We start from the raw sequence: 14235 nt of genomic DNA on the forward strand, positions 1-14235 counted from the left end.
TAGTTTAAGGCGGCCCCTGTGATGCTGGAAGGATTTTCAAACTGTGGGAGCTGCCATCAAAATTGCATCACTGATCGCAGGGATTCTTAAAAACCAAGCATCACACCACAAAGAACAAGTGTCAAAAGTCACAAGCACCCACTAAGCAAGAGAGCGGTAAGGGTGTAGTAAGTAGCTGGTGTTGTACCTTGGAGCACACTGTCACAAATTATATCACTAAAGCTTGGTGTGGTAGCCACTGCCATTCACAGACAACACATGTTCCATTTAAATGACCACTAAATATGCACCAACCCAGTTTTACTGATAGAAATATATAGCACGCAAAAAATATGAATGGAAACTGGGTTTCAGCACATATTTGTCAATTACCTTGATTTGTTTTGCTCCTATTACAATCTTTGTTTCCATCACACTTCAGAATTAGAAAAAAAGTACTTTCTTTGTGCATTCCTGTTTATTTTTAAATATGTCTGCACTTTATTTATATGTATTTACATTTTTGCACGTGTTTACAGAAAATGACATCCTCCAGCCTTTCTGTTCAGGCTAGCAAGATTGTCAGATAGTTCACTTTACAAAATCCTAAGAGAGAGAAAAGTGAGTGCCAGCCCCCATGTTAAAACTATAAGCCGCACGTTGTTAGAAGACGAATCTGGCATTTGACTTCGGTCTTTGAACACACAGCAAATGTGACAAGATAAAAACAAAATTTAAAGTCCTCTTTAATGATCGTTCACCTTTGGGACTCCGGCACGGTTAGTTTTAGGGGTGCTGCAGCACACCCCGCACCCCTATTTCCAGCGCTGGGCCCGCCCGAGAGAAGAGGAGGCTGCTGGGGGAGGGAGGCTGGTTTACTGTCTTCCTGTTCTGGAGACTAAAAGCGAAAGTGAAAGTGTGTATCCACAGCAGGAGCAGCCATGTAAGGTGCAACAACAGGGGATCTCCAGCCTTCCTTCTCCTGGGGCGGAAGACTCGGCGTTGCCGATGGGTGCCCGCCGCGGGGTCGTCCCAGGGGCCCCTCTCGGACGCCTTCTTCCAGCAATCTTGGGTCTCGTCTTTGCTTCCCCGGAAGGTGAGTCTGACAGCCTGGCAGGGGTAGGGTTTAACTTGAGGCGGTGGGCTGAGCTCCCAAGTTACCCAGAGCCATACGTGAGTAGCTCGTTAAGTGCAGGTTTTAATTACTCTGTATTGTTGGAGATGTGGTCCTCGTTGTATTACGGAAGAAATAAAACCTACAAATCCCAGATTGCAGAAGCAAGACCGCGGACTGGATGACGTACTAACGCATGAAAGTGAGGAACTGGACAGCTGTGATTGAGCCGGGGTTGGCTGTCATTCCAGGAAAGCAGGGGTTTCGATACATTGATCCTCGGGGCCCGGGGGTGAGTCGGAGAGCCAATGAATTTTTCGGTGTAATGATCCGAATACAAGTGTATAGAAGAGACTTCTATAGCAGCATGTGCAAACCAGGCCGTAAAGCCCCCGACTGCTCACCCTGCATATATCGTATATATCGGATTAGATGAGCAGGCGGGGTTCCGGGAGTGGGAGGCGGAAGTTGCAAAATGACTCCCTTCTTAGACACTTTACAATATTAATTAGCGTGGTGACATTTTAAACTCCGCACATATAATTTAAACACAAAACTACCAGTCCCATAATGCAGTTCGGCTGGCTAGAACGCCGCGGCCGACTGAAGTTGCGCACGCGTAATGGCGGCCCTTGACAGCCAGGCACAGGGTGGCGCGTGATTGGAAGCGGGCGGTGAGACGAGAGTGACTGAGGGCAGAACGCCAACCCCAGTGCCCAGCCGTTCAAAGGAAAGATTAACCGACGGTGTTTTCTGTGGAACTGTAGATGAGAGGAGCTTCTTGTTTCAGGATGAGTGAGTGAACCAATGTCCCTAAACGACTTTGGCTCTGGCAGGAGCAGTGCGTTCAACAAGTGACAGGACATGAAAGAACGTAAAGGGCCTTGTTTCACCTCCTCAGCTGTCAATCAGCCATCTGTCACGTGATGCCTGCAGACGGGCTCTGTATTACGAGTGCCACTCCCATGCCTCGTCGGGTATACTTAACATGTAAATCCCCCTGGTGGCAGTGTAGTGCTTAGAAGTGTGATGGAGTACATGTGAGGGAGAGAGCACACGCTCAGATCACAGTACATGCCTGTGAAAGCTTCCTCTGCAGATCCCATGGTGGCTTTATAGTGATTATCAAAAGACTTTCAGTCCACTTCCTACACCCAGGGCCTCTGGAATTATGCGACAGAGAGGGCCAAATTATGTGGCATAGTTGAGTAATTTATATGGCAAGAAAAGCCAAATTATATGGCATACTGCGCCACATATTGTGGCAGTATTACTCTATTATTTTCTCATTATAGGTGGAAGCCTACCAGACGGCGCACCTGTCTGGTTTGCTAACCACATCTTGGGGACGTTTGGAAACTTTCCTGGGAATACATTCTGCCAATTGCTTCCCATTGGCTTAGTGATTTGTAACACATTTGCTTGCCTTCTATTTGCTGGCTTTCTTTGTCGTAGGCTGTCCAGGTTGAGTTCTTCCCTTCCCTTGCCCAAATTCCATTTACTGTATTCTTCCATTGGACGGGTATTGAATTCATGTAAACTGGACTCTAAATCTTGTTCTTATCTTGTCACATCTGCTGTGCATTCAAAGACAGAGGTGAAATGTCAGGCTCGGTCTTCCAGGGACCTTGGTGTTTACTTTTCTTTCTCTGACTTCAAAGTGAGAGGATTTATGTGACAATCCTGCTGGGTACCCATGTGAGGCAGAAAGGCTGTAGGAGGTTCAATTTTTTTCTAGCTGGCTACTCGGAGTGTGCAGGTGTGCTGTGCAATGTATTTTTCGTCTAGCACAAAATGTAAATGAAATTTGCAGATATTTCAGAATATGGAAAGCACAAATGAAGCACATTTTTTGGTAATTCTGAAGTGTGGTGGAAACAAATATTTTAATACAACCAAGACAAATTAAAAAACAATTCCAATCAATATCGTTTGTGCGCTGTTTAGTTTTATTAGTAAAACTGGTTGTCTGTGAAATGTAATGGTAATTTTCCAATTGAAGATGTGTTGGTAGTGCGTTACCACACCATGCATACTCCACTTTACCCTGCGCCACTCTAATCTGCACCGCAACATTCCACTCAACAACAGTTCACTTCATTCAACACTACACACTCTACTCTATGACAATGCACTCTACCCCACACCACTCTACAATGCACTGGTGCACTCTTCGCCACAGCACTCTACAGGCAATCCACTCTAAGCACCACTGCACTCTACAACACTTTACTCTGTGCCACTGCACTCTACTCCACTTCACTCTGCTCTGAAACAATCTACTCTACGCCACTATTTTCAACTCTGCGCAATTCCACTCCACATCACACCACTCTACTGCAATCTACCCTGCACCATTCCACGCCACTCTACTCCATGCCACTGCACTATACGCCAATGGGCTCTACACCACTTTACTCAAAACCGAAACACTCCACACCAATCTACTCTGCACCACTGCACTGTGCACCACTATACTCTAGTCAGCAACACTCTATGCCACTGCACTCTACGCCACTTCGGTCTACACCATGGTGCTCTGTCGCTTTAGTCTGCGCCACTGCACTCTGCAACATTCATTGCACTCTACTACACTCTACAACAGTGCACTCTCTGCCGCTGTACTTTGCGGCACTCAGCACCACTCTACCGTGTCACTTCACCATAGTCCACTCTACAATACTTCACTCTACGACACTTAACAATACTCCACTCTATGGCGCTCTACTCCATTAACCTCTTCTTCACCCAACTCCACTCAGTTCTGTGACACAGTACTCCACTCTGCTCTACTCCACTCTATACCTTTCCACTCTCCTGCCGTACTCCACTCTACGCCACTCCACTCTACAACAACCTATTCCGCTCTGGCACTCTACTCTGCAACACTCAACTCCACTCTACACAACCCTATCTACTCTACTCTACACCACCCCATGACACTCTATGCCACTCCATTCTATCTAAATCCAAATCTGTATTTGTAAAGCACAAGCTACTCACCCTTATGGGTCTCAAGGCGCTGGGGGCCGTCGTGGAAATTAAGTGGGATATGGTGCTGAGCTGCCGCCGGAGCCTGGGATCGAATGGTGAACCCTGTACTCCGAAGGCACCTGCCCTGGCCGCTGCACCACATTATTGTACTCCACTCTGGCACTCTACGTCACTCAACTCTACTGCACTCTTTGCCCTTCCACTGTGACAATCTACTCCCCCCCACAACACTCAACAACACTCTACACCACTCCACTCTTTGCCACTCTACTCCACTCAACTCTACAACACTCCATGCCACTTTATGCCACTCCATGACTCTCTACGCCTCTCTAAAACACTCCATTCTTCTCCCCTTTACGACATCCACTGTACTCCACTCTCCTTTACCCCACTAACTCTTAGCCATGCCTACAACGTGGCTAAAACACATTGGCAAAACTAAAAGCTCTTGCACAGGCGAGAGCTGTTGGCTTTGCTTGTTACATTTGTTACTGTCTGGGCATAGGTTGCATCTCATTAGGACCAGTTTAACACCTAAATATGGCTCTGAGCAGCCAGCGACCAGCCAACCTTAGAGAAGGGCCATCCCCTGAGCGGCACCACTCGCACTACGTTTTTAGTAACTTTTGAACCGCTTGAGCTAGAACCAAATACTTTTTTGCTAAAATCTGCAGATGATAGATTATGTGGAAAATGCCGCAAATCCACCGTTATGCGTAAGAAAACGCAGCGGCTGCACAATCGCATAATTCCAGTGGCTCTGCCTATACTAGATACAGATGTTAGGAGACCTACTAGTAGATCTGGTGTGTTGAGAGGACATATCTGCCTGAAGGTCGGTATTACAGTCAACTCTTAAATAAGCTGTATTGTTTTTAAAGAGTTTGTTGTAATATTTCGGAGTGTGTGGTTTGGAATTGGTGATAAAGGGGAGTGGCGTGTGCAGGTCAAAATATATTAAAATCCACGAGATGCCACAATGTGTGACAGATCTCTTCGGCATTGGTTTAGGTGGATGAATGGTGGCTGGCTGACATTAAAGGAGCAATCTATTGGTGGCACTAATAAAATACATGAGAACATTATTAAGCCTGGGCGGATTTCGGAAGTGCAAAAAAAACCTCTGCCGCACTATGCGGAGCTCCGCGAGCAGCGGAGTGCGTTAGATAAATGCCATTCGAGGTGATTTTCAGTGCCAGGTACTTTTCCGCACTTTGCAATCATTGCAAACGGCACCATGAACATCACAAGCAGGCGCTGCTTCCTTTCTACCCGCTGGAGTAGATTTTTACTCGAGCGACAGCGTTCTCAACGCGAGAGGTCGCGAGATTACTCGACAACTCACAATGCGAAATCTGACCGCCCACGTTGAGAAATCTCAGTGGGAGGTTGATTTTCCACGCTCGGGCTCGCCAATTTGTTGTTGACAATAGTGAACAAGAAAAAATTTCACCGGGAGGTGGATTTTCCTCACGCGCCAACTTAATATTGAATAACATGAGCGAGGAAAATATCTCTGCTCCGCGAAGCCGTTTTTCGGAGCTCCGCGTAACGCGTAGTGCGGAACACTCAGCGAGCGGAGTTCACCGCCCAGACTTAAACATTATATGCAGTCTGCCCAGGAGCGAAAGAGAGGCAATAGAGTTTAGACTCCTTGAAGGCACTGTAAAACCGTCCAGGGGTATTATGTAGGGGTCTTCCACAGACTGACACGGACAACAGAGGAGTGACCCAGGGAAGGTGCTCTTAAACCACTCAAGAGAATTATGTGGCGTCTACCCAGGAACGTTGAGGAGTGACCTCTTGGTGGTACTTCTAAACCCAGAGCCACAGAGAAGCAAGCCCTTGAAGGCACTTTTAAACCACCCAAAATTAATAAGAGGAATCTGCCCTGGAGCAACTTCTAGATGGCATTCTTAAACCACCCAAGATTATTATGTGGAATATACCCAGGCGTGACCCAATAATGAAACTGGAGTGACAGGTCAATAGAGAAACGACCCCTTGAAACCTTTGTTGAACCGCCCAAGAATATTATGTGGAATCTACCCAGGAGCAAACCATTGATGGCATTGTTAAACCATTTAAAAATATGATGTGAAATATATCCAGGTGCCAACTCTAATTTCACTGTAATATTATTCAAGAGTATTATGTGGGGTCTACCTTGGATTGGTGGACAACAAAAGTGTGACGGCCCCTTGTAGCCTCAGTTAAGACACCCAAGAGTATTGTGAGATGCAACACCTTAAAGCCCCTGATGCCCCACAATCACAAATAAGTAAGCCTTTGATGTCACCAGTCAAATCACCCAGGATTATTACATGCAGCCCACCCGGGATCGGCCCCTGCATGACACTGCTAAACATTGTAATTAATTTTATCAATGTGTACTTTTATGGCCGCCATGCCCGCAATAAAGTTTCTACTACTGAACTTCCGAATCACACAAGATTATTATGTGGAATCTACTTAGGAGCGATCTCTACATGGCACTGCCAAATCACCCAAGATTATTATATGGAATGTACTCAGTAGCTACTCCAACATGGCACTGTTAAATCACCCAAGATTATTATGTGGAGTATACTGGAAAGCGACCCCCTATGTGGCACTGTTGAATCATACAAGATTATTATGTGGAATCTAATCAGGAGCGATCTCTACATGGCACTGTTAAAGCACCCAAGATTATTATGTGGATGATAAAAGCTCAGAAGCAGGATAAGTTGTAGAAGGAGCTTTAATAGTACAACCATCAACAGGAGATCACAGCAACTGGCACTTCAGGAGAAAACATAACATTCTCATAATGATGTCAAGAAAGCAAGGCTGGTAGAGTTCCATTAAAGGGACAGTAACCACAACACATCCCCTAACCAATAAATAAAAAAGAAAAGAAAATGCAAAACATTTCATAAGATCAGAAAACAGGAAAACAGTAAAGCTTAAGACATTACATAATCATCGAATTTCAGAGGAAGATGTGAAGTCCTCCCAGAAACAGTTCTTTGATAACAGGGAGAAGAAGTAGCACTAGGATTGCAGGAGGAATTGGAATTGCTGGTGGAATAGAACTTAACAGCATCGTACTTGGCCAATTTAGACATATTCCAAGTGCAACCATTGTCTAAAGTGACAACATTTTTCCTGATAGAAACAATGGTGAAAGGACCAGTGAAGTTTGAAGTACCTTTAAGACCACACTTGGATTTTTTCACCAGAACACAATCACCTACATTCCACTTCCTAAGTTTGACATGCATCTTAGCGTCATAGCGTTGTTTATATTTCTGCTGATAATCTGTCAACGCCTCCCTCCTTCTCACCTCTCTTTCAACACTGTCTCAGGAAGCCAGGTAGGATTGAGTTTAGAACAAGCTAACCTACCCCTCAAGGCCTCGAAAGGAGATCTCTGCATGACAGCATTGGGAGTCGTGCGATGTGCCCACCACGTCTCCCTCAAGACACTGCTAAAAGAAACTTTGGACTCCAAAGCCCTTTGTGCACAACTCTTCACAACTCTATTCATCCTCTCCGTGAGACCATTAGCTTGTGGAGAGTAAAGAGCTGTTTTCTGATGAATAACACCAAGGTTTTTCAAGAAATCATCCATCTCCCTGGAGGTGAATTGCACCCCATTGTCAGTGAGCAGGAATTTAGGAATACCCTCTGACACAAATACCTCTTTCAAAAACTCAATCACAGTTCTAGAATTAACAGCACTCATACATTTGGAAACAACCCATTTAGATGTAAAATCAACTAGCAAAACAACAAATCTTTCATGCGCAGGCATAAGCTTAAACGGACCTGCAATGTCCAGACCCAATTTAGTCCACACGGCAACAGGAACTTCAACCGGTGACAAAGGAGATTGACTAGTGGTGCGTGATTTGTCATTGACAGCACACAAATGACAATCCTTGACAACAGACTCCACCATGCTATCCATACTGGGCCACCAGTACCTCTCTCTAGTACGAGCTTTCGTGAGATTTCTACCTAAATGCCCTTCATGAGCTAGGTTAATGATTCTCTCTCTCAAGTCGCCTGGAGGTACAACTCTGTCACCTCTCATCAAATTGTCCTGAATGAAAGTTAAATCATCCCTCACTGACCATAAAGGCTTCAAAACACCATCAAGAGCATCATAATTAGGCCAACCATCTCTAATCACACCTTTAAGTAGTTGAAAACTAACGTCATCAGCCACACTCCGTGACCACTCTTCCTTGGAAATACTTGACTCCAAAACCCAATTCACACAAACACCTTCTGTGACACAATCCCTTACAATAGGAAGACGAGAAAGACAATCAGCAGGTTTATTGTTCGATCCAGGAATGTACTGTACCTTAAAGTTGAATTCTTGCAATCCTTCACTCCATCTTTTCAACCTAGGCGTCATACGATCACTTTGATGACATGAAAAAATTTGTACCAGGGGACGGTGATCAGATTTCACAACAAAAGGAATTCCCCACAAATAAAATTTAAAGTGGAGTACTGACCAAAATACCGCCAACGCTTCTCTCTCGATACAAGAATAATTTAGCTCAGCCTCTCTCAAAGCTCTTGACGCGAAAGCAACAACAACCTCTTCACCATTTACCACTTGTGAAAGCACAGCACCCAAACCCTTAAGGCTGGCGTCAGTTGTGAGAATAGTTTTGAGTTTCGAGTCAAAATGACCCAAAGTAGGCATTTTACCAATCTCTTTCTTTACCAACTCAAACGCCCTTTCACAATCAGCAGACCAAGAAAAATGTACACCCTTCTTTAAAAGAGACCTAATAGGTTCGAGAAGACTGGCAAAACTTTTGACAAACTTAGAATAAAATTCTGCCATCCCTAAAAATGACTTGACCTGATCTTTGTCCACGGGAGTCGGTGCTCCTACAATGCTCTCAGCTAACTCCAGTTTGGGCTGAATTCCATTCCCAGAAATGACATGTCCCAAATATGTAACCGACTTTAAACCAATGCGACATTTTTCCTTTTTCACAGTAAGTCCACTCTCTTCTAATTTGCTCAAAACAGACCTTAGTACCCTGTCATGTTCACCCTCATCCACTCCATATAACAAAATGTCGTCCTGAAAGAACATGACATTTGGAAGACAACCCAAGACCATCTTCATTACTCTTTGAAAACACGCAGCAGCTGAAGCTAAACCAAATGGCATTCGTAAAAATTGATAAGCACCCAATGGCGTGACAAAAGATGTAAGATGTCTGCAATCTTTATGTAATACAACTTGATGGTAAGCTGAAGAGAGATCGAGTACACTAAATACTTTTGCACCTTTCAAGGTACTAATGCTCTCAGCTATATTGGGTAATGGTTGTCGATCCACCCAGATCCATTCATTCAATCCGCGTAAGTCCACACACATTCTAATTCACTTTCCACCATCCTTGGGTGCTAGAACCACTGGACTCAACCATTCAGATGATTCTATTTCTTCGATCACTCCTAAATTTAACAATCTCTCAATTTCACACTTAAGTGGCTCAAGCATCATGTTGGGTACCTTTCTCACTTTGTGCACACATGGCTTGGCAGATTTTTTGAGAATAATTCTATGCTCAAAACCTTTTAGACATCCCAAGGTATCTGCGAAGACTTTTGGATAATCAGCAAAATATGTTTCAGAACTAGACACATAATCTACTGGAGGAGAAGTAGAAGCGTGAAAGTGCGCAGCAAGAAAATCTTCCTTCAACATAACTTGATTTTTTGGATCCTTTGCTCCTGGATCAAGGATAATCCCCAAATCATGCTGATGCCGCCATCCCAGAAGATTATCACCTCTGACAGCAACATAAACCTTACCAGAGATACATCTTCCTCTGAAAGAAATGTTAGCTACAGTATAACCCAGTACCTCTATCTTTGACTTGTTATAACTCAAAGGAGAGATATCAGAAGGCAAGAGTTTAACCTTCTCTAGACCAACCACCTCATCCCAAATTTTGTTCCCAATTAAGGTAAAAGGAGAACCAGAGTCAGCCATTAGTTTGAATACAAATTTGTCAATCGCTATATCACAAAATGGCATAAATATGTGTTCAACATCAACAATACCTTCGCTAACACTAGAAACCACAACTGTACGTATAATATCAGAAACAGGTTAATTGGCTTCTTTCTTTTTACCAGACCTGCACACACGCGCATAATGCCCTTTGATACCACAATTATTACAAATGCTGTCCTTAGCAAAACATTGAGGAAAATTGGAAGTGTGAAAGAAACTTCCACATCTAAAACAACGCATTTTTTGATTGGTGAAGGAACGTTGTTGACGAGAATCATGTTCTTTAGAAATAGTGGATTCCTAGAAGAAGAAGTACGTGTTTCAGAAGAACCTTTCTGAAAAGATGGATTCTTTTGAGAAGGTTTACCCTTAGATCCAACACTAACTTTAGCAACATCCTGATGACATTCAGTGAATTCATCTTCTTCTATCATATGTACAGAGTCAGGAGGTTTCTTTTTATGATCGCTAACAGTTTGACTCTCATCTTCTTTATTTTTCCTTATTTCTTCGACCCATGTAGAGGTGTTCTCCATACCTTCTACAATATCTACAGCATCTTTTAGTGAAGGATTCTTTGCCAATAATTTTTCTTGCACCCTAGAACTGTTCGTGCATCGAACAAGTTGATCTCTAACAAGAGATTCAGAAAGATCACCAAAATCACAAGTGCGTGAAAGAGTTTTTAAGGCAGCAACATATGTTCCCACACGCTCACGAGAGCCTTGAACACGCGTAAAAAATCTATGTCGCTCTAAAACAACATTTATCCTTGGACCAAAATATTGTTCTAACATAGTCATAGACATTTCGAAAATGTCTGCAGGTTCACCATCAGCCCCACCTACAGGTATAGTGTCCATACTATCATACGTATGTCTGCCCTCCACACCCAAATTGTGTAATAAAATAGCTTGTTTTCTGACTGCTGAAAATTTCTCCCCCCAATGGCAACCAAATACGAATCAAACAAGTTCCTCCATCTCTTCCAAGGAAGAATGGGTTCACCCTCCTCTGAAAGAAAAGGAGGTGGCTGTGACATGCTAGAAGTAGTAGCCATTATCAAGATAGACCAAAATACAGAGGATGTTTGTAAACAGTGAAAAGTAATGTGGCTTAGATGAGATTTTTAAAGTAAAGAATATGCTGTTATACACATCAATAATGAAAATAGGCAAAAACAAGTTTACTAGGGTGTATCAAGCTGCTGTGCGCATCAGCGAGGTAATTTGATGATTAATAGTCAAAATGCGCTGCCGTGCTCATCGGCGTGGTTAAATCCGTTGTAAATGTAAACAAAATGCGCTGCCGTGCGCATCGGCGTGGTTGCCAGGGAAATCCAAAATGGCTGCCGCGTGATGACGTCACGCGTAGGACGTCAGTCGTCAGACGGCAGGAACTCAAGATCCAAACAAAGCTGCCGGAGAGTAGAAACAGTGCACGCTCACTTCAAGGTGGCGGAGCGAGGAAGGGAACGAGGCACACGCTCACCTGGTGCTGGCACGCGCTCACCTGATGCTGGAGCAGGGAAGAGAACGAGGCACTCGCGCAATGATGAGCGCGAAGCTGGTACACGCGATGGCACAAGGATGACGATTCAAATAACAACAGGTAACGGTAAGCCTCAAGAAAAAGGCATTACTAATGCCAGATACCTGTTTTAAGAGAAAATTCAGTACGTTTTCCGTTGAAATCCGCAAGTAGGCACTGCAAATCCTGTCAATGTAAATTGAAATGGTTTCCAGAGTAGTCCAATGAAACGAAGAAGTGAAAAGTTCACCAGTTCAATGTACAGGGTCTCCGAAAATGAAAAAAAAAAAAGAAAATCCAATCCAAGAAAGGCAAAGAAATTTGTGGTAGATAATCCAGACCATAGAAAGCAAGGCCAAAATAAGTATGTTATGTCCAATGTAATCCAAAAAAAAAACGAAAATTCAGAAAAATCCAAGTTAAAAACGAAATTCCAAAGGTAGGGGAGTTGATGGTTGTAGGTGCTTGTCCCCAATCAAGCCTTGACCCTCGTCGCCAGTGATAAAAGCTCAGAAGCAGGATAAGTTGTAGAAGGAGCTTTAATAGTACAACCATCAACAGGAGATCACAGCAACTGGCACTTCAGGAGAAAACATAACATTCTCATAATGATGTCAAGAAAGCAAGCCTGGTAGAGTTCCATTAAAGGGACAGTAACCACAACACAGGAGTATACTCAAAAGCGACCCTTACGTGGCACTGTTAAATCACCCAAGATTATTATGTAGAGTCTACTCAAGTGACCCTTACATGGCACTGTTAAATCACCAACGATTAATATGTAGAGTCTACTCAAAAGTGACCCTTACGGGGCACTGTTAAATCACCCAAGATTATTATGTGGAGTATACTCAAAAGCGACGCCTATGTGGCACTGTTAAATAACCCAAGATTATTATGTGGAGTCTACTCAAAAGTGACCCTTACGTGGCACTGTTAAATCACCCAAGATTATTATGTGGAGTATACTCAAAAGCGACGCCTATGTGGCACTGTTAAATAACCCAAGATTATTATGTGGAGTCTACTCAAAAGTGACCCTTACGTGGCACTGTTAAATCACCCAAGATTATTATGTAGAGTCTACTCAAAAGTGACCCTTATGTGGCACTGTTCATTCACCCAAGATTATTATGTGGAGTCTACTCAAAAGTGACCCTTACGTGGCACTGTTAAATCACCCAAGATTATTATGTGGAGTCTACTCAAAAGTGACCCTTACGTGGCACTGTTAAATCACCCAAGATTATTATGTGGAGTCTACTCAAAAGTGACCCTTACGTGGCACTGTTAAATCACCCAAGATTATTATGTGGAATCTACTCAGGAGCATCTCCTACATGGCACTGTTAAATCACCCAAGATTAATATGTGGAGTCTACTCAAAAGCGACCCCTATGTGTCACTGTTAAAACACCCAAGATTCTTATGTGGAGTCTACTCAAAAGTGACCCTTAGGTGGCACTGTTAAATCACCCAAGATTATTATGTGGCGTCTACTCAAAAGCGACCCCTATGTGGCACTGTTAAAACACCCAAGATTCTTATGTGGAGTCTACTCAAAAGTGACCCTTACGTGGCACTGTTAAATCACCCAAGATTATTATGTGGCGTCTACTCAAAAGCGACCCCTATGTGGCACTGTTAAAACACCCAAGATTCTTATGTGGAGTCTACTCAAAAGTGACCCTTACGTGGCACTGTTAAATCACCCAAGATTATTATGTGGAGTCTACTCAAAAGTGACCCTTATGTGGCACTGTTCATTCACCCAAGATTATTATGTGGAGTCTACTCAAAAGTGACCCTTACGTGGCACTGTTAAATCACCCAAGATTATTATGTGGAGTCTACTCAAAAGTGACCCTTACGTGGCACTGTTAAATCACCCAAGATTATTATGTGGAATCTACTCAGGAGCATCTCCTACATGGCACTGTTAAATCACCCAAGATTAATATGTGGAGTCTACTCAAAAGCGACCCCTATGTGTCACTGTTAAAACACCCAAGATTCTTATGTGGAGTCTACTCAAAAGTGACCCTTAGGTGGCACTGTTAAATCACCCAAGATTATTATGTGGCGTCTACTCAAAAGCGACCCCTATGTGGCACTGTTAAAACACCCAAGATTCTTATGTGGAGTCTACTCAAAAGTGACCCTTACGTGGCACTGTTAAATCACCCAAGATTATTATGTGGAGTCTACTCAAAAGCGACCCCTATGCGGCACTGTTAAAACACCCATGATTCTTATGTGGAGTCTACTCAAAAGTGACCCTTACGTGGCACTGTTAAATCACCCAAGATTATTATGTGGAATCTACTCAGGAGCATCTCCTACATGGCACTGTTAAATCACCCAAGATTATTATGTGGAGTCTACTCAAAAGCGATCCCTATGTGTCACTGTTAAAACACCCAAGATTCTTATGTGGAGTCTACTCAAAAGTGACCCTTACGTGGCACTGTTAAATCACCCAAGATTATTATGTGGCGTCTACTCAAAAGCGACCCCTATGTGGCACTGTTAAAACACCCAAGATTCTTATGTGGAGTCTACTCAAAAGTGA

General features: G+C 43.5%; 1 protein-coding gene across 4 annotated transcripts in view; it reads left to right on the plus strand.

Moving 5' to 3' along the window:
• The first annotated feature begins 878 nt into the window (after positions 1 to 878).
• The window catches only part of TAPBPL (TAP binding protein like), a 55462-nt gene continuing 42105 nt past the window's right edge, over positions 879 to 14235 (plus strand). For 3 of the 4 annotated variants that reach the window (XR_013598482.1, XM_078651573.1, XM_078651574.1), the window contains exon 1: positions 888 to 1075. Coding sequence is in view for 2 of the 4 variants with exons in the window: in XM_078651573.1 (XP_078507699.1) it covers positions 988 to 1075 (88 nt within the window). In the remaining 2 variants the exon portion in view is untranslated. Of the gene's footprint in view, positions 1076 to 14235 lie in introns of all 4 variants that reach the window. The other variant, XR_013598481.1, reaches the window with a different exon arrangement.

Source organism: Lissotriton helveticus, chromosome 7 (genome assembly GCF_964261635.1).
Source record: "Lissotriton helveticus chromosome 7, aLisHel1.1, whole genome shotgun sequence".
Lineage (NCBI taxonomy): Eukaryota > Metazoa > Chordata > Amphibia > Caudata > Salamandridae > Lissotriton > Lissotriton helveticus.